At 40.0% G+C, this 20,670-nt stretch overlaps 1 protein-coding gene across 1 annotated transcript in view; it reads left to right on the top strand.

Moving 5' to 3' along the window:
* DSCAM (DS cell adhesion molecule) overlaps nt 1-20,670 on the top strand; it is a 590,499-nt gene that overhangs the window by 380,251 nt on the left and 189,578 nt on the right. Inside the window, exon 10 of the mRNA XM_039857643.1 lies at nt 8,168-8,287. Within this exon, the coding sequence (XP_039713577.1) occupies nt 8,168-8,287 (120 nt within the window). The remainder of the gene's footprint in view (nt 1-8,167; nt 8,288-20,670) is intronic.

The following is a 20,670-nucleotide window of genomic DNA, read 5'->3' as shown; positions in this document are numbered from 1 at the left end:
TGTTCTTCCTTTCTGGCTGAAAAGTGATGCCCGTTCTATCTATTTGCCAACAAAAGGAAGTGAAATATACGGATCTATATGAAGAAATCAGCTTTATATTTGTAAAAAAGATTTTCCCTGAATGAATGACTAAGAAAATACATATTCTCAATTAATAGAAACTAAAGATACAACTAACATTTTTTTTCTCCTTCTACATTGTACTTTTGAGTATAAGAATTGGGATACGTGAATTTGTTTTCCCATTTTTTGAAGATAAATAAAAATGGGGACCAATATAGTCTCTGTTTCCAAGTGTCTTCTTATAAAAAGAGCTGACACTATAGCATTTGTAAAGGGCAAAGCAGGACATCAACCTGGTCCCCGTTACCTGACTGAAGGATCCAGGTCAGAGAGCAGAATACTAGCTAGAAAGGTACTCGCGTGCTCTCTGTATCGCTCTCCTTCGCAGGAAAGGCAACCGGGCTCGGACCAGGGCCAAGGTCAGACGAGCTGGTAGTGAGCCTGGCCACGAGGGATAATATAGCTGACCGCTGTCTGACTCGTGGCTCCATGTAGTTGTTCTTCAGATAGGTTAAATAAGGTCCTGTGATGTTAACATTAAATCACCAGCGAGGTGATAAAACCCCGAGAAACGAAAGATGCTTCCAAACAGGTCAGCGACTGGAGACACAGCCAAGCGCAAGGTGGTGTGGGCCGTGGTCAGCCTAGATGTCGCCACAGACTCTCCTGGGAGACTTAAGAAAATACTGATGACTATTTTCTGGTTCCAGTTAGTCCTGCTTAAATCATAACCTCTGGGAGGACATCCATCTCTCAGATATCTGGGGCATTATATTCTTTTTTAAAAAAATCACCCATAAATGATTTTTAATGTTTGTCATACATTACAATTATATGGGGAGCTTTAAAAAATTCTTGATGTCCAGATTGCAGCCCATGCTAATTAAATAACCATTTTTGGAGGTGAGACCCAGGCTTCGGTAATTTGTAAAGTCCCCAAGTTGATTCTCATATGCAGCCCAGTTCAAATCCTAGCACCCTGGTTAATTTGAATATGCAGCTATTTTAGAAGTCTGATTTTTTTCTCTAAATGCAAAGAGAAAAAATAAATAAATAAAAAATAAATGCAAAGAGAGGTCATTGGTGACTTTCACCTGGTCTGTGACATGCTGTGACATGGCCTGAATTCACCCCAGATCTCCGCCTGGAGCAATTTCCAAGCCACGGCAGGGGATGCAGAGCCCAGAGAGATAACAGTGATTTTGCTGAGTGAAAAAAAAAAATAGCAATTTAGAAGTATCGAGACTCTAGATTTTGCTGGGCGAAAAGAGATTGTAAAAATTTGTATGAGGCTCCCTTTGAGTCTATAGCTGAATACTACATTTCACATGCATATTATGAGACTCCACGAAATCTAGCAGAGAACAACTACCAGGAGGATGTGAGATGAACAAATTTTAGAGGCTCCACAGTGACAAAAAATGACAGTTCTGATGAGCCGGAATAGAGACACGTGAGGAATTAAGTGAAAATTGTGGACAGGCCATATTAAGAGTAGGGCTAATCTAGCCCTGAAATAAAAGCTACTCTAAACCAGCCCTCAAAAATGCCTCAAGAGACCCTTGACAGGACAAAACTTCTCCATTATCAAATTAACTGACCAGAAGAATAACGCTCAACATACTTAAAAGCAAAACAACAAAATCCAGACTCTCAGTTACATAGGAAGAAGGAAAATGGATTTTTACTCTTGTAAAATTCTTCCGACCTTATGCATGAAGTGGTGTAATATTATCTGAACAAAGATGTTGCTAGTTAAATATGTACATTATAAACTGTTAAGCAATTCCCAAAAACGAAACAAATAGGTATAGCTATTAGCTCAATAGGACAGGTAAAGGGGAACATTAAAATATATTCGATTAAACATAAAAACATTAGGAAAAGAAAGGGTAACAAAAAAGAGATGAAAGAAATGAAAAACAAATAAGTAGATGGGAGATTCGAGTACAACTACATCAATGAATGCATTAAATATAAATGGAGTAAATATTCCAATTAAAAAGCAGAGAATATCGATCTTAATACAAAAGCGAGATTCAGGTACACGCGACCACACTTGAAACACAAAGGCATAAGCAGTTGTGGCCTCGGCACTGGCGGATAGCACGACCCTCCGATTATTCTCCATTCGATGGTGAGTATCGAGAGGACAGATGCGTTCAGTCAAATTTTCTAAAGTCGGCGAGAGATAAACAGCACCAGTTAAGACACAGGCTGTGCCAGAGTCCTACTCTGCCCATCTGCCTATTGCCTTGAACCGCACGTGCTTGATGCTGGACGTGGAACCGATTTGCTGGAGGCCAGTCCAGGAGCCATGGATGGGCTGTGGTTCTGCGGACAGGGACGCCACGGGAGGGCCTGCCGGCCTGTAAGTTGGACCCCCCAGATCTCTTCCTGGCTTCTTCGCTTCCCCTTTTCCTTCTCTCACCCCTGATTATGATTTGGACACCTCTCAACTGCGACTTTGGAATGGAATTAAGGACACATCATGTAGAAGAGGTCATGGAGTAATTCGAGTATGGGGCGACGAATTAGAATGACAGCCTTGGTAATAAAGCCAAAAAGGTAAAAGTAGAATGATTTTTGAAGAAACTACAGCAAGTAGGGATACGCTGCATTTGAGAGATGGAGTCTACAACCACAGCGTTTGAGCCGAGGCGTAGAAAAGTGCATATGAGGAAAGCGAACAGGGCGGCCCCATTCCTCGTCATTTCTCATATCACAGTCATGTGACCTTGGGCCGCTGTAAAGGTTAGCACATGTTTTGATAGCCTAGGTCATTGGGAAGATATAGGAAGACTTAAATTAAAATAAATTAGCTGTTATTAGGAAAACGAGAGAGAAAAAAGAGAAAACAACTCTCAGCTCTTACATGGACGCCGTGGCTTACACCGGCAGTGGACCGGCGCACTCCGTAATGGCACGCTCAGTTGAGTGACCTCGGTGTTAATGAAGCCATCTGAAGGGAAAGGACTGAACTTAATGACAGAACTGCCTGCCTTTGGGTCCCTGTTATTGGTTCAGCACCCCTGAGAGAAAGCTGCCAACACAATGGTGTTTTTATCTGTGATTCTCTCGCACTTCTTTATATCCTATGATCTATCCGTTGTTTCTGACTTTTAATGACGAGCTGTCACATTGCAAAACAAATACACTAAAAGGCCTTCGGTTGACTTTTATCTGGCAAGGAAAAGAGACATTATAAAAGGCCACTGTGTCGTTGCTATGTTTATCGGTCCAATTTTTGATGACCGTAATCCTGCTTCGTTTTTCTTATTCATCCATTTGTTTTTACAACAAATACATACGAAGCTTTTATTTTATAACAGATATTCTGAGTGTTGGGGGTACAGTCACGATCAAAATAGAGAGACCAAGCCTCTGCCTCGTAAAACTCACACTCCAGGGGAAGAGAGAGATGACCAAAAGAAAGAAAGAAATAATGGCAGATATCGTTTGAAATACAGCTTGGTAAGGGGACTGAGAGGGACAGGGACAGGATTGATAGGTAGGACAGACAGGATAAACCTTTCTGGAGAGATTTGTGAGCAGAAATCTGACTCAAGTAACGGAGTAAGCCACAGAGCTTCCTGTAGGACGTCAGTTCCAGGCAGAGAGACCAACAAGGACAAAGAGCCAGTGTCGGGAGTGAGTTTTCTGCGTTCAAAGGACAGCAGGAAGGTGCTGTGCCAGTTCGGCAAGAGAAGAGGGAAGGTTCGAAGCCAGGAGCCAAGTCACCTGTTCTGGATGTGATGGAAGTCATGGGACCTTCATGTCCAGTGCCATAATCTTACCTGGACTCGGCCCAATTACCATCTTTGCTAAATGCCATGCAGTAGATAATGGCGATATTTATTTAGACGACCAACACCCAGCTGCTACCGCCAAATGTCTTTCAGTTGTTTTGCCTTCAGAAAACCTGAATCCCTGGCCCTGTTGACAGCTAGGGAATCCTGTATCCATTCTCTGGAAATATAGCTACTGAGAAGCCAAGAATTCCCAACATAAAACAATAGACTACACCTAAGATTGAAAAATACCTGTCCTGTTGTAAACGTACCTCACTTCCACTGGGAAAGTCTCTCGACTAGGAAGCCGATATATCAGCAAATACGCTCACTGTACCATACCAAATAAAGTGTGACACAAAAGAAAACCAAAATATAATTTAAAAAAGAGGAAACTAGCAACTTTAGGGAATTATATTCCCGGGCAATGCAGAGTATTCAGAGTCTTTGGGTCCCATCATAAGTTTGGGCCCAAACCGTGACAGTCCTGAAGGCTCTGCACCCTTCCACCTGCAGTTCTGTGTCACTTTGGCCAGAATTCTCCTATGGTGCTTTGCCGTCTTTGCTCAGACGGAGCTTCTTGGCCCATCCTGCTCAAGAACCTTGAGTGCTGGGTTCACTCTGATTTGAGTTATTAACTGAGCCATGATACTTTGGACCCAATCTATTTCCCTCTTCTCTAAACTAGAGTCATAATATCAATTTATTCGTTTGTCCCCTCAACAAGTATTTGCAGGGTGCTTTCTATATCTCAGCACTGTCCTCCATGCTGGGGACATGGTCTGTGACAAAGGAATGTTTCTTCTTCTCACAGGATGTACAGCCTGACGTGGAAGACAGGCAGTTAGACCAGCAAATGCAACAAGTGTGATAAAGACTATATTAGGGCAGCATAGAGTAATGTAGATGCACTTGATCTCATTTACGGCACCATCGAAGGTGTCCTAGACTCAGTGGGCTTTGAGCTAAGCTATACATAATAATAATAAATGAGAATTCATTAAGCAAAGACGTGCATAGGTGTATGCAAAGACCCGGCCACATGCGTGCCTACAAGGACTAGAAGAACAGAGAGGATTGTAGAATAGCAGGACCAAATCTGGAAGAAGGGACTCTTAGGAGAAGAAGCTGGAGACTAAGGACCCACTTCACAAAGAGCCTTCACGATGCTGTGAGAGCGTAGACTGCACCAAGGGACAGTGGAGATGCACTGATGATTTTAAGTAGGGAAGTCACAGTCATCATTTGGGGTCTTGGAAGGATCCTTCAGGCCACTTTGTGGAGAATGGAGTCAAGTGGGCAGTAAGTGGTGGGTAGACCAGTTAGAAGGCTGATTCAGAAGCCCAGATAAGGGCCAATATCAGCCTGGTCTCAGGTCGAATTCCTCTGAAAGCAGAGTATGAGGCATGGCATTGGCTGCTGCTGATCACTTATTTGAGATGCAGTTCCTGGATCCCAGAATGAGAGAATTGGGAAAAATGAGATCAGAAAGGGAGGAAAAACCAATAAGTTGTTTTAATAAGCTAGTTGCTCTGTGGGCAACTGGGGCTCATTCGACTGGGTGAGAACCCTCTGAGCAATCATCATTCTCAAAGTGTAGTCTCTGGATCAGCAGCCTCCGCAGCACCCAGGAGCTTATTAGCAAAGCAGGATCCTGGATCCAACTTTAGATGTACCAAGTCAGAATTTCTTGGGATGAGGTTCAGCTGTTTGTGTTTTAATCAGCTCTTTGGGTGACTCTGCTGTTTGAGAAACATGAGCATAGAACACGCCTTAGAATTGTCCATGTGATTGGGGGGTGGAGAGGCAGGACATTTATCCTGTCTTCTGTCCTTCAGTGGTGTATGATTGTCTCCCATATTACGAGGTTACATCAGTGAAGGTAGGTAGCCATTTGCGACTTCAGAGAAGGCCCAGAATCAGCAAAGAGAGACTCCTGCCCTGGATGGAGTGGCCTGACAAAGCGGATGGAACTGTCCATCACAGGGGTGCTGAAACAAGATGAGCCGAGGGCAGGTGGCACTTCACCACACACCTGTCTACCCAGCATGACTAGGACGTGGCAATGAAGATGAACAGAATCTGAGGAAATGTGTTATATTTTCCAAGAATCATCAGTACCTGATACAAAGAGATAAAAGATGGGGATATGAAACATAATTATCAATTTTATGGGCCATTTCTGTCTGTAATTACTTTATACTTACAATATGGCAATGGTTATTTCCCATGTAAACCTCTTTGATCAGTTTTTAAGTGACAACTCTTTGGATTAGAACCAAATTGAGGGGAGTGGTCATGGATCAATTATAATTAGACATTCTTCCAGAGGAAATTCAAGAGATTAGTTATCTGCCCATTTGACAAGGAGTTCCTGATCTGAGCAGAATTTGAGCCAAATAGAGCATAGAATGTAGATGACTGTGTATTTGCCTTCCACCTGGGCAGAATGAATTTGGCATGACGTCTTAAACTTTGTAATTTATCCTTGAGGTTGATTGATTATTTTTACTAGAAAACTCTATTCTATGAAATCTCTAGCCTTTTTCCTAGAAATAATTTTCTCAGCATGAGGTAGTCATCCCTGATCACCATATTTTAAATATACTTCCATTTTACTGAATATACTTGTCTCAGAATACCATCTAAATGGAGTAAAATTGCTTCCTAGTTAAGCAGTATTGGAGAGACCCATTGGCTGTGTAGCATGTTTAATTTGCAGGTTGGGAACGGTGTTTGTTATATTTAAAGCCGAACATACCTGCCTTCCTACGGCACTCCCACAGCATTTCCTGTCTTCCAGGCACTGTTCTGAGAACATTTATCACGTTAATTCATTCGAGCCCCACGCCAGTCCTGTAAGATGAGTGCTGTCATTATTCCCCATTTACTGATAAGGATATTAAAGTCAAATGACGTTTGATAACTTGCACAAGATTATCCAACTAGAAGAAGCAGAGCTGGAGATCCACCCCAAGCGTTTAGCTCTTTGCTGTCTACTCCTTGCCTTCATTCTATTGTCCGTTCCAGAAACACAGCAGTGGATTCCGTCTCCAGATGCGTCTTATGTCTTGATATTGTTCCCTTTTCCTTGGCTGTTTTATGTCCAGAGTGATCTCCTCATATCACTTCGAATGCTTCAAAGGTCCTTGCTAACCTCGACTGTCATCTTTCTCTCAGTCCATTACCTGTGGTGGCTGGAATCTTATCTGTCTGTAGCACATAGGCCCGCTTTTCTCTCTCAAAGTGAAGAATTCTGAAAATTACAAAGCAGACAAGATCTGCTTTCTCGGGAGTTATGGAAAGGGGAGGAAAAGCACCCACACTTGCTAAGTGTCTAATATATGGAACGTAATCCATTTCATCTATGAAATCCTGTGACTGCCTCATTGAAAGCCCATTCCATCATTAACCATTGACCTGCTGAAAAAGATCTCAAGATTCTAACATCTTTAGATGCTCCCTTTCATAGAAGAATCTGTATTTTCTCTTTAAGACTCAAATATTCTTAAAATCACAATAACTTAACCTGAAGCATTTGCTTTCTCTCTACAAGTATGTTTTAAACAAAGTACACATTTATGTTTCACATAGGGAGGGATTATTTTCCAGCATCTCATAACACTCACCAAAATAAGTAGCTACTTAATCTGCTTTTGTTAGAGGTACACTAGAAGGCAATCGTGGTACCTTACTTCATCTAGCCACAGTCCCCCTGAAGGTTGCTGACATCAAGAATGATGGCCTATGTCTCTTCGTCAGCATTTTGGGAAAAGTTCAATAGTATGTTGTGTTCCTAACTGGCTTTAGGGAGCACTTTTTAATTCTCCCTTCTCCTCCTATTTCAATAAGAATAGGTATCAAACACTTTGAGCAGTTCACACACAAGAGAAATACTTACTTTGATAATTACTCTTTGATGAGCAAATATGTTTTCTCTTTCCTTTAAACCGTGGTTTTGATTCTGTTTTCCATGGAGTGGATTCCTGGAGATCGTCCATATAACACAAGTCAAAAACAGGAAGTCACGCTCCTCTGGTTTATAGTCCAATTCCCACACTCAAGAGTCTAGTGTTCTCCAGGGCAAAGTAACTTCCATCTGCAGAAGCTCATGGATATAGATAAGAAAAATTGCCTGCCCTGAGGTGGCTTCCCTAATTTGTCCCAAATTGCAAACGTTGTTTTTTTAATTTCCCATATATAAAACATTCTTTGCATTTTAATATTTATTAAAGTCGTTCCATTTCTCAAAATCCTACTTTGAATGAATTACGATCCTGTCTGAATTACTGGTGATATTTCTGTCTTTTCAGTTCCCCCCAAGTTTGTGGTTCAGCCACGGGACCAGGATGGAATCTATGGCAAGGCCGTCATCCTCAACTGCTCAGCCGAGGGTTATCCCGTACCCACCATAGTATGGAAATTCTCTAAAGGTATGAAGTTACTTGTCTGTTTGTTATCTGCCAAGCATGTTACATTCTAAAGAATTAGGTGAGGATGTGTAGTCTTTCCAGAGATGTTTCTTGAAAGTAGATATGCCCCCGGTAGTCCACCAAAGTGCTTCTGTTCAGAGCATGATGAGAACGGTCACGAATGAGGAGGCAGGTTATTCATGCAACTTATTTCTGCACCTGGGAAACTTCAGCTGCCTACTGATCTGTATAACCATAATCTGCTTGGCCACCACTGTGCGCCCTCGTGTGGAGATGCAGGTATAGATTGTCAGAATCACTCAGAAATCACGTCCCTTATATTTAGATGTATGCAATTACATGGTTTTAGAAGATTGAAAATAAAAGTGTTGTTTCATTTACCCAGTTACCTTAGACTATACAAATTACGCACAAAAACAAACACATCCAGTGTCCTATTTTGTGCGTCTAATGTTCCTTTCCTTCATTTCTAACCATGCCTTTCTCTTCAAAGGTAAAGAGCATTTTTCTTTGAAGGTAACACTGTAAATATTACACAAATAGAAGTCTGTAATGTGTAACATGATGGGGGAACCAATCTGAATACTGCAAAAATAATTCACATCTATCTTGTCTTCTCCAAGAAAATTTGCTTAACTGTACTTATAAATATATTTCCGTTCCCTTTCTTTTCTGATTTACTCACCTTAATTTAGTAATTTATTTATCAAACAGGTGAGAGCCAAATATATACTGGTGGGATAAACAAACAAACAAACGAATAAATTTGATCTTTTTTCTAGCAACCTAAGACCTACTACATGTGATTAATTGCTACGAATGTATTTATTTATTTGTTTATTTAATCATGGTTTGTATTCCGGATGTTGCTTTTTAAAACAACATGTTGCATTTTCGTATTAAAAAAATAACAATAGAAGAAAAGCAGAGAGCACACTTGCCAGAATACCCTCTGGTACGTTTCCTTTTAAGGAGAAGAAGAGGAGGGAGGGGGGAAGGTACTCGACCTCTCATCGCAGGGAGAATCAATTAGCTTTTCACAAATCTCTGAGGCTTCTCCTCTGTATCAGGCCATATGTATTGTCCATGTTAAAAGCACTTTATTTAAAAAGTAAAAGCTTGTTATTCAGAGTATCCACCCATGTGATTTCTTATTTTAATCTGTGTTTGCAGCCCCACGTTGTGTTACATGGAAACAAATAAGCATCACGCATTAACTTTAGTTTACGTAGATGTGCGCATGTGATATTAGGAACATTTTTCCATGACACTTTCCTTCTTCAAAATTATTTTTAATGGTCACCATTGTGAGGATGTTCCCTATCTCTCCCTTAAGTCGTGTCCAGTTTCTCACGACTACAAACACCACAGCAATGAATGTCCTTGTACGTTAATGCAACGTGCACGTGTGGGATTGCTTTCTCCAGCTTAATTCCTAGACGTCGAGGAGCATGACCACACTGAAGGCTTTTGGTCTGCACTGGCCCGGGGCCAGTTCACACACCCACCTGGAGTGTGAGGCTGCGTGTGGCCCTACATTCTTGCCAATTAGATGGGATCTTTTTATTCTCAGTCTTTACATTGTGATGAGTAAATTGGTTTCCTGTTTTAATTTGCACGTTTAGATCTCTAATGACGTTAAGAATGTTTTATCTTATATTTACTGATCAATTCTGTTTCCCCTTTGGAGAATTTCTTATTTATGTTACTTGCACACTTATTTCTCTGTCTCATTTTCAGGAATGTTTTTCATAGACTCAGTGTTTTGTCTGTCATGGGTCGAATAGACATTTTATTCCTTCCCGTCATTGATGTGCAAATTAAGTTATAGTAGCCTTTTTATCTTTAGAATTCATATGTGATATAAAATCATCAAAGAAAAAATGAGAAATTACACCAAAATTTTAAAAAGTCAAATTGACCCCAAATAACCAAAGATAATGACTGTAAACATTTTTGTTTAGACTTTCACACCTGTCCTCAGGCAAAAAATATATAAATAGAGAGAGAGATACATGTAATTTTATGGGTTTTTAAAAAATTTGATCATATGATTCTTCCTGACTTATAGTCTTTTTTCCTTTGGTTAACAATATGCTATGAGTGGCTTTCCACATCGACAAATACGGGTGTTCACTATGACTTTATATTATCTGTGCAGAGTTTATATTAATACATCAGTAAGTACATCTAACTATCTCTTGCTTTTGTTAGGATCAAGTTCGGGGACTTAGAGCCATCTGGGTTTATTTTTCTTGTAAGAGGAATCTGGACATGGCTAGTTCAGGACTAATTGGTCTTTACCCTAAGTCACTGGGGACCCAAACTGCTTATAGCTTTCTGTTCTGCCATTCCCAACAAGGATCTCCCACCGTCAACAAAATGGCCACTGAGCCCTGGCGGACACTTTCACACCTGTGTTGCAGAAAGAGCAAAGGGAGAAGACTGCCAGGCCACCTGAGCCAGCTCCCTCTAAGGTCCGCTCTGGACCGTGCCATTCGTCGATTCTGCTGACATCGCACTGGCTAGGTCACCTGAGCACGCTGCCGTCATGACTGTCACTTGTGCTATGTCACTGAGAGGGAAGGGTGGACACTGGGCAGTTAGGCGTGTCCAGCGCTATCGATGGTTATTGTGTGTCTGTTTTCTCCGGGTTTTCATTGTTATAAAAATGTCACGATGATGTCGATCTTATCGATCTTTGTCCACATGTCCATTTTTCCCCCTGGGGACAGATTTCTATACGTAGATTTGCTGGCTCAAAGAGTAAGCACTTTCTTTCTGTGCCTGTCAATATGCATCGGCCACCTGCCAACATGTTACTTATTTACACGCCTTCCCACAGTTTACAGTGTTGCCTGTTTTCTATAACCAAAAAAAAAAAAAGCCAGATATTAGGCTTTTTTTTTTTCACTATTTCCCAATAGACTAGGGGGATATTGTTTGTTATTATTTTAATTATACAAGTAATGAAGATGTTTCTTAAGAAAAATGCAGGCTGGCTTGTGGAATGTGTTTCCAGGAATCAAAATCTCACTAAGAGAATAAATACAGCTCCCTCATGTGACAAAAAAAGATGCAAACGGAACAGGCTGGGTGTTTCTCTGAGAAATACAACAATTTAACCCCAGGGCTGCAGCTCTTCAGAGTGAATCTCAGTGGTTTAAGGGCAGCTGTTGCAGAAATGAAACAATCTCTGTCAAAAAATAATATTACAGTTTTGACCTTCTGTCTGGATAAACAAAGTCTAAGACATTCAATTCTATCCCCTGTGGGTTCTTTGTTTGTTTGTTTGTTTGTTTGTTTTGTTTTGTTTTGTTTTACATGAACGAAGGAGGTCTTTTGTCTAGAACAGATTTTTTTTTTTAAGTCAGGGCTAACTGCCATGGCGGGCCTCACCTGCGCTCCCAGAAACCCACAGCTAAGCCCATGTATGTCATTTATAGTGTAGGGAGCGGTTTCAATCAGTGTCCTGTGACCGAGACCATCTGCGAGTTCGCTGCCGCGGGCCAGGGAGGGGTGGCTCATGGAAGAGGTAGCCTGCCCTGGCTGGTGGCCACCAGGGTGTCCTTCGCTCTCTGACTACCCACAGACAGGGCCACTTCTGCCCTCCAGGGATGCTTTGGCCTTGAGAATGTCCAAGGACAAGAGTCAGAGCATGCCTGGGTGTTGAGGTGGGAGAGGATCTGGGAGTAGTTTGCATTTCAAATAGAGCTGTCAGGGAGACCCTAGGAGAGGGCAGCGTTTGAGCAGAGGCTTAGGAGAGGTGGAGGATGAGCCATGTACCTGTCTGTGGGTGGGGTGGGGGTAGCGCTGAAGGCTCAAGGGACTCACTAGTGCTAAAGCCGGGGGCAGAAGTGGGTTTACATCTGGAATGTTCCAGAAACAGCATGAAAGGTACTGAGGCTAGGCTGGAGTGAGTAGAAGGAGACCCTAGAAGTCCCAGGAGGTCAACTTCCTCGTCAGCCATTCTGCGCATGTGGTTTTGCCAAGGTGGGGTGGATGGGATTCAGGGTGGCAGCAACGGCACGATGCTCTCTCCTTGCTTCTGTTGTCATGCCGACACCATGCCGTCGGGGTAATCCAAGAGAAGTGCAGTCTGCACAGCGTTTTCAAAGGGTACCACTGGCCCACTACTCTGAAGGCAGAGGGTATGGGGAGCAGGAGTTGCAGCTGGAGACCTGTGGGGAGGCCCATGTGCTGATGTGGCTTGGCTCAAGGGACGAGAAGTTGGATTCTGAGTCTTTTGGGCCGGTGGACTTGATGAGGATATGAGAGTAAGGGAGGAGTCAAAGATGGTGCCCAGGTCTTTTAGAAAAGCATCTTCAGGAGAGGAAGTCCGGCCGGCTGGGTGTCAGTCCTCTGGGACCCTCTCTCTGTAGATGCAATTCCCAGTAGAGGCAATGATACATTTGCTACATATCCTAATCTTTTTTTTGATAACTGCTTTCTCTGTTGTCAGGGCTTGTACTCTGCACATCCTGGTCTGCCGACCTTAGCTTCGTCCCGTTCTCTGGTACCTGGGTCCTGTGCTGTGCTCACCACCGAGCCTCTAGCCACAGTTTTTACGGTGGGGAATATTCCGGGTTCTTTTTTGTTCACAATGGCTGTCGTTACTTTTTGTACACATAAAGTTAGTTTAGGCGGCTCACATTATTTCTGGAAGGGGACAGAAACTGCCTAGCTTCCCATTGGAAGGGACTGAACCGTTTTGCTGGGTACACCAAAGAGCTGACTTTGAGATCCAGTAACTCTAGTTTATGCCTTGATGTTATTTATTTGGGGCCTGTTTTCCCACCGAAGTGGTGTGTCTATTAACATAGAGATGCAAATTACCTTCGATTTAAGAAAAATTCTCCTGCATTATATCTGTAAGGATTTGCTCTTTTCCATGCTTTCATCTTCTTCAGCGTCTCTCCAATATGGCACCACAGGACTCCCCTCTCTTATGTCCTGTAGGTGTGTGTCATTTTCTCTGTGACTTTTTAGCTCATTTACTCCCAATTTAATGTGACTGGTATTTTTCATGTCTATCCTCTGCATCTTTTTCCCCGGCAAACTCTGATCTCCTATGTGCTCCCTCCAACCTTGCCTTCATTTTTTACATCGCCTTTCACCCCACCTCTCTCCAGTACTGCCAGCTCACATGTCTCTCTTTCTTGAGTTCTTGTTCCAACAACAAGTGGCTGTTTCATTCACAGCTTTCCTCTAAATCATGGCGACATTTTTCTGGGAAGATTTCATTACTCGGTTTATTTTTTCTATTTCTTCCATTTTTTTTGTGGTATCTTTGCTAGATTCTGGCTTCCTTTTTTAAAAATTTTATTTACTTGTTTGTTTGTTTATTTTATTTTATTTTATTTACTTATAGCGCCTAGTATTCCTAGGTGATTATTGATTTGTTTGTTTGTTTGTTTGTTTTTACGGTGACATTGGTTAATGAAATCCAATAAGTTTCAGCTGTACACTTTAACAGTAAGGCATATTTATATTTACACTGTGTGTTCACCTTCCATAGTTAGATTTCTTTCTGTCACCACATATTTGACCCCCTTTACCCCGTTCTACCTCCGCTCCTCCTCTCTGGTAACCGCTAGTCTATAGTCCACGTCCATGAGTCTCTGTTTGTTTGTCCTGTTCACTTGTTGCTTTTAGGTTTGTATCCCACATAATAAGTGATATCATGTGATTTTCAACTTTTTCTTTCTGGCTTATTTTGCTTAGCATGATTATCTCGAGGTCCATCCATGTGGTCACAAAAGGCGGTATTTCACTGGCTTCCTTTTGAGAACTCACTTTTGAAGAAAATTCACATGCCCAGAAAGAGATTCCCTTGTGTAAACATCTGGTTCCTCACTTAACCCTATTTCTCGGATTCCAAAACCCTCGCTGGGCCCAGGGAAGCCGCTGCTGCACCCAGTCTGTGCACGTTGTGCTCGCCGATGTCGGCTTTGCCCCCTCCCGCGTGCCCCCACACACACTTGGCACAGTTTATGGGAGCTTGCTCAGCCCCACAGCCATGGTCCATCTCTCCACGTCTCTCTGCATGTATATCTGCTCAATGTGCAGTGTGGGCTGCCCAGTTACCTATTTTATGCTTGAGGTTTTAGCTATCAGGGTGCCTAATTTCATGCAAAATAGAGTTTGTACTTTCTAGTCCTCCTTCTTCCATTCGCTTTTGTATAGTTTCCAAGAAAAGAAATGCTGGTTTTATGCTGCCATCTTTAAACCTTAAATCTTATCGTTTTATATAAGCTTTATTAAATTTCGACTTTATTTTAGAAAAATAAGTAGGAATCCAGGAGAAGCAGGAGAAAGTATCGATTAAGAGAGTGAGCTGAGTTCAGACACACACAACACAGTCTAGTTGTGTTACTGCGAGAAAATTACTTAACCTGCATGAACCACAGCTTTGTCATGTTGTGAAGCAGATAAAACAAGGGGACTAATGTGATGATTTAGTGAGATGATTCATAGAAAGCATCTATTATGGTGCCTGGCACGTAGCAATTAGTCAATACGCATTAGCTGTTATCATCATCATCATCGTCATTATCATCAGCTCACATGGTTAGCCAATTGTCCTAAAACCATTTATCGAATAGCCCAACCTTTTCCCACTAACTCGAATTGCTTTATAGTCTATAAAAATAATGTCCCTACCGAAGTCTGATTTTATCCCTTTCTCTGTCACACTGGTCTGTTCTGGCATCAGGACCACACAAATTAGAGGTTTATCTCTTCCTAATTTATTTTAATATCTAGTAAAACAATATTCTCTTCTTCATTTTTCTTTTACAAAAATATCCTAGATTTCACACATGGATTTTTGTTTACTTGTTCTTTTCTAGATGAATGTTAGGATAATTTTATCAAATTTTCCCCCCAAAAAAATTATTCAGAAAAATTTGAGAGATTGTAATAAATTTAAAAGTTAACAAGGAGAATATCAACATCATCAAAATATTGAAACTTCCTAGTTACTAATATCTATTTCTCCATTTATCCAAATCTTTTGTTATGTGCATTATTTTATTTCTTTCCTATGTCTGGAGTAGTATTTATAAGTGTCTGCCTACAGTTTTCTTTGCTTTTCTGAGTGTATCTTCTAGATAATCACCCAAAGTGCTTACCTTATGCTAACGAGATGACAGAATTTTGAAGATTGTATGTGCTGTGTTAAGTTTTGCTCTTTACAATAAATGATGAATCCAAACTGGATGACCGATGATTCTATCAAATCATGACAAAGTCCACATCCCTCAAAATAAACAGGTGCCAACCCTCGGAAGTGCAGTTCTGATGATAGAAAAATTGGTTTGCTATTCTTCTTCTTAGTAAGCACATTCAGGCTTATAAATGGCGTAACCCTTCAAGTTTGGTTCATTCTCTGATGAAAAAAAAAAAGATTTAATGTTTTTCAAATGCATTTATGCTTTATTTCTGCCTTGCTGGGACCTTTTAATAATGAGACAGTTTCTCTCTCTCAGTTAGGAATTAATAGATAATTCTTTACAGCTATTTAATTGAGATGGCTTAACAATGTAGTTACACTTCATATTGTAATTCTGCAGTATAAATGTGTCAAATACTGCAAGTGTTTTTCTAGTGAAAATTCTTGGAGAAAAGGAAAACATATGTGTTTTTGACATGAACAGTCTTGTAACTTTCTCACATTCTATCAGCATTTTATGAGATTTTTAGAGTTCAATAATACAGTTCTATATAATTTATAACTCCCGTAGCATTTTGAGATTTCTTGGTTTGCCGCCTTATGGATATATTTTTTAAATCCTGCATTTGGCTGCATTTTCAGGTTGTGTATTTTTTACTAGATATGGCTCCCACCCAGTCTGCAGTTAACTTCGCAAAAGGTATCAGCAACTTTCACAGATTTTCAAACTGTGGACCAAATTTAAACATTTAAATAAAAATTACAGGCTTTTTCTTGGTTTTTAAATTTTAAATTATAATTTTTAATTTATATATATAACATATATAATTTAATTAAGTTAAAATTATAAATTTTAAATTTTAAAAGGATTTAAATGAAATCCTTTATCTTTATCCTAAAGAAGATGTTATCCATGAAAAAGATTTTTATAATTTATAAAACCAAATCCTTAAAACATAAATCAACTTTTATAGGAGAAACAACATGATCATCTCGAAGACGATAAAAAATTAGCTGATAATATTCAACATCCAATCCTGATTAAAATAAGAAGAAAAATAAATTTTTGTAAAACAGCAATGTGGAAGCACTTTTTAAGAACCAATCGCTTTGGCAAATGAAGGAAAAAATGGCAGAGTCTAGCAGATACATAGAGAAAAGATATGGATGGATTGCTCACTGAAGGACAAGTACGCATTGCTCCATGAAATGATGCTCCAACTATAGGTAAAAATAAGCCCAAACAAAAGATACGAAAGAAAAAATAAAAAGACAGTTAAATTATGCAAATTAAATTATTGCAATGTATACTGTACTAATAAAGATTAAAAACAATTACGAGCGTACATGTATGAGGAAAAATTAACCCCAGCCAGCGCTGTTGGAAATAAAATTGGCACATCTTTTAGTAAGCAACTTAGCAATGCATTTTAACATTTAAACATACAGATTCCTACCCCAAGAATTAACTCAAGAGATTGGCCATCAATCAACTAATGAGTTGATTGGCAAGTAGGGAGGCTCATTGTGACATGGTCCGTATTCTTGTGGAGTAGGAAAGACAGAAAGTCAACTAATCCTAAAATGATTCAACAATTATAAGCAGAAAGAAATTTAAATAACATCACAAAAATAGCTGCTTCTTTTCAGTTAGTTTTTTTTATTATTATTGATTTCAATTTTAGTTTTGTGGAAATAGAACATAGTCTGTGTTATTTTTATCTCATAGAATCTATTGAAATTTGTATTATGGTTCACAATATTGTCTGTCTTTTTAATTTTTTTTTTCAATTAGAGTTGACATTTAATATTATTTTATGTTTGTTTCAGGTGTACAACACAGTGATTAGACATTTACATCATTTAAGAAATGATGCCCCTGATTCGTCTAGTACCCACCTGGCACCATATGTAGTTATTACAATATTATTGACTATACTCCCTAAGCTGTACTTCACATCCCTGTGACTATTTTGTAACTACCAATTTGTACTTTTTAGTCCCTTCATCCTTTTCTCCCTGCCCCCTCCCTCCCATCTGACAACCATCACTTCGTTCTGTTATCTATGAGTCTATTTCTGTTCTGTTTATTTACTTTCTTCATTAGATTCCACATAAAAGTGAGATCATATGGTATTTGTCTTTCTCTGACTTATTTCACTTAGCATAATATTCTCTTTTGATAACCGTTCCATGTCCACGCAAAACCAATATGTTTTCTGTTATTGTCGGGTGTAGAAGTCTATAAATGGCAGTTAATTTATAGTGGTATTAAAATCTTACATATTTTAAATGTTTATTATGCCCTTTTCATTGTTCTCCTTTTCAGACAATAATTACTCAATATTAGAAGGCTTGATATTGTTCCAGAGCTCTAGGACAATCTATTCTGTATTTTTTTACTCTTCTTCAATTTTTGTTTCATTTTGGGTAATTTCTATTGATGTATCCTCAAATTTACTAATTCTTTCCTCTGCTGTGTCCAACTTGCTGATTAGCTTATTTAACAAATTCTTCATATCTAATATGTTTTTGTCATTTCTATCATTTTATTTATGTCTTTTTTATGTTGTTCTTTAATTTTCTTTTACTTTCTGCTCAGTTAACCATAAAAATGATGCGTTCATTTAACAATAGTAATACACTGTGATCTTACAGTTGTCATCATTTGTTTCTTAATATATATCTATATTTTCAATTATAGTAGACATAAATATTTGTTTCATGTGTGCAATGTAGTAATTAGTTGAAGTGATCACCCCAGTAAACCCATTACCCATCTGACACCATACATAGTGATTGCAATATTATTATTGTTTTCTTGGGCTATACTTTACATCCCCATGACTATTTTGTAACAGTCAATTTGCTTCTTAACCCTTTCCCCTATTTACCCACTCCACCAACCCCCTCTCGTCTGGCCACTATCAAAATGTTTTCTATGAATTTGTTTCTGTTTTATTTGTTCATTTATTTTGTTCTGTAGATTCCACATATAAGTGAAATCATAAGGCATTTGTCTTTCTCTGCCTGACTTACTCTTGTATGAGGGTATGATTACAATACCCTCTAGGTCCATCCATGTTGTTACAGGTGGCAAGATTTCATTCTTTTTTTACAGCTGTATAATACTCCATTGTACATGTGTACTTCCTCTTGTTTATCCATTCATCCATTGATGGACACCCAGGTTGCCTCCGTATGTTCACAATTTTAAATAATGCTGCAATGAACATATGGATGAATACATGTCCTTTTGAAGTAGTGTTTTGGGTTTCTTTGGATAAATACCCAGAAGCGGGATTACTGGACCCTTCTTTGTCTCTTGTTGTAGCCTTTGTTTTAAAGTCTATTTTGTCTGATATAAGTATCAATACCTGAGTTTTGGAGGGTTTTTTTTCATTTCCATTTCATAAAATATATTTTTCTGTCTACTTCCAGTTTGTGTGTGTCTTTCAATCTGAAATGAGTCTCTTATAAGTAGCATATGTAAGAGTTTTGTTTTCTTATCCATTCAGCCACCCTATGCCTTTTAATTGGAGCATTTAATCCATTTACATGTAAACTAATTGTCACTAAATATGTAGTTATTGTCATTTTATTATTTATAGTTTTTATTTCTTCTTAAAGAATGTGATACTGGTTTGGTGGTGATGAATTCCTTCAGCGTTTTTGCTTGTCTGGGAAGCTCTTTGTCTTTCAGTTCTAAACGATAGCTTTACTGAGTAGAGTAATCTTGGTTGTATGATTACTTTAATAACTGAATATTTCCTGCCAATCTCTTCTGGCCTGCAAAGTCTTTGTTGAGAAATCAGCTGACAGTCTTATGGGAGCTCCCTTATAGGAAACTAACTGCTTTTCTTTTGCTGTTTTATAGTTCTGTGTCCTTAACCTTTGGCATTTTAATTATGATGTGTCTTGGTGTGGGCCTCTTTGAGTTCATCTTGTTTAGGACTCTGAGTTTCCTGGGCTTGTATGTCTATTTCCTTTGCCAGGATAAGGAAATTGTTCATCATTAGTTTTTGAAATAGACTTTCAATTCATTGTACTCTCTCTTCTCCTTCTGGTACTTTTATGACGTGAATGTTGATACATTTGTTGTGGTCTCAGAGATCCCTTAAACTATCCTCATTTTTGTGGACCTTTTTTCTTTTTGCTGTTCTGATTGGGTGTTTCCTGCTGCCTTATCTTCCAAATTGCCGATTCGATTCTCTGCTTCATCTATCTACTGTTGATTCCCTCAAATTTATTTTGTTATTTCTGTTATTGTATTCTTCATTTCTGACTTTATTTTTGTGTTTTCTATCTCTGTTCTTATGTTTCCTATCTCTCTGTTGAAGTTGTCACTGTAACCAGTGAGCTTCATTGTAACCAGTGTTTTGAACTCTGCCTCTGGCAGGTTGCTTGTCTCCATTTTGTTCATTCCTTTTGTGGAACTTTGTTCTGTTCTTGCATGTGGGACATGTTGCTTTGTCTCCTCATTTTGGCTGCCTCCCTGTGTTTGTTTCTATGCATTAGGTAAGTCTGCCATTCTCCTGGCCTTGGTAGAGTGGCCTTATGTAGTAAGTGTGCTATGGGTCCCAGTGGCACAGTTTCCCTGGTCACCTGAGCTGGGTGTTCCATGTGCCCCTCATGTGGGTTGTGTGTGCCCTCTTGTAGTTGAGCTTTGGTTGCTGTTTGCACATCAGTGGGAGGGACTGACCCTCAGGCTGATTGTCTGTGAGGGCTGGCCACGTCTACAGTGGAAGAGCTGTTGTGCAGGGGCTGACCCCACAGAGCAGGATTTGCTTTATCAGGGCTCTGGTGCCTGCCCAGTCTGTCCTTTGGATGCGTCGTTTGTGGAGGTGGTTGGGTAGTACTCTGGTGTGGTCTGAAGCTGGCCACCAGGTTCGTTGGTTCTGGGGCCTCTTGGGAAGGATTCTATTGCAGGCCAAGGTCAGCCGCTGCATATACCCTACCCAGGCTATTTAGTATGAGCTACAAAGTGATCTGGTTGCCACTTGTGCTGGGCTCGAGGGTGCCTGGGAGAGGCTAATCTGTGAACTGAGGCCAGCTGCCTCTAGTGCCGGGCTTGGGCTGCTCAGCAAGAGTCACAGGGCACGCTGAGGCCAGGTGCTGCCTATTTGGAGTTTGTGAACCTTTGAGACATTTTAGGAAAGTCTGCACCCTGAGCCAAGACAGGCATTTGTATGGAAAAGCCACTGAAAGT

This window comes from Pteropus medius, unplaced genomic scaffold (genome assembly GCF_902729225.1).
Source record: "Pteropus medius unplaced genomic scaffold, Ma_sr-lr_union100, whole genome shotgun sequence".
NCBI classification, from domain to species: Eukaryota; Metazoa; Chordata; class Mammalia; order Chiroptera; family Pteropodidae; genus Pteropus; species Pteropus medius.
Note: the sequence above shows the minus strand (reverse complement) of the source record. Positions and strands in the feature narration are given on the sequence as shown.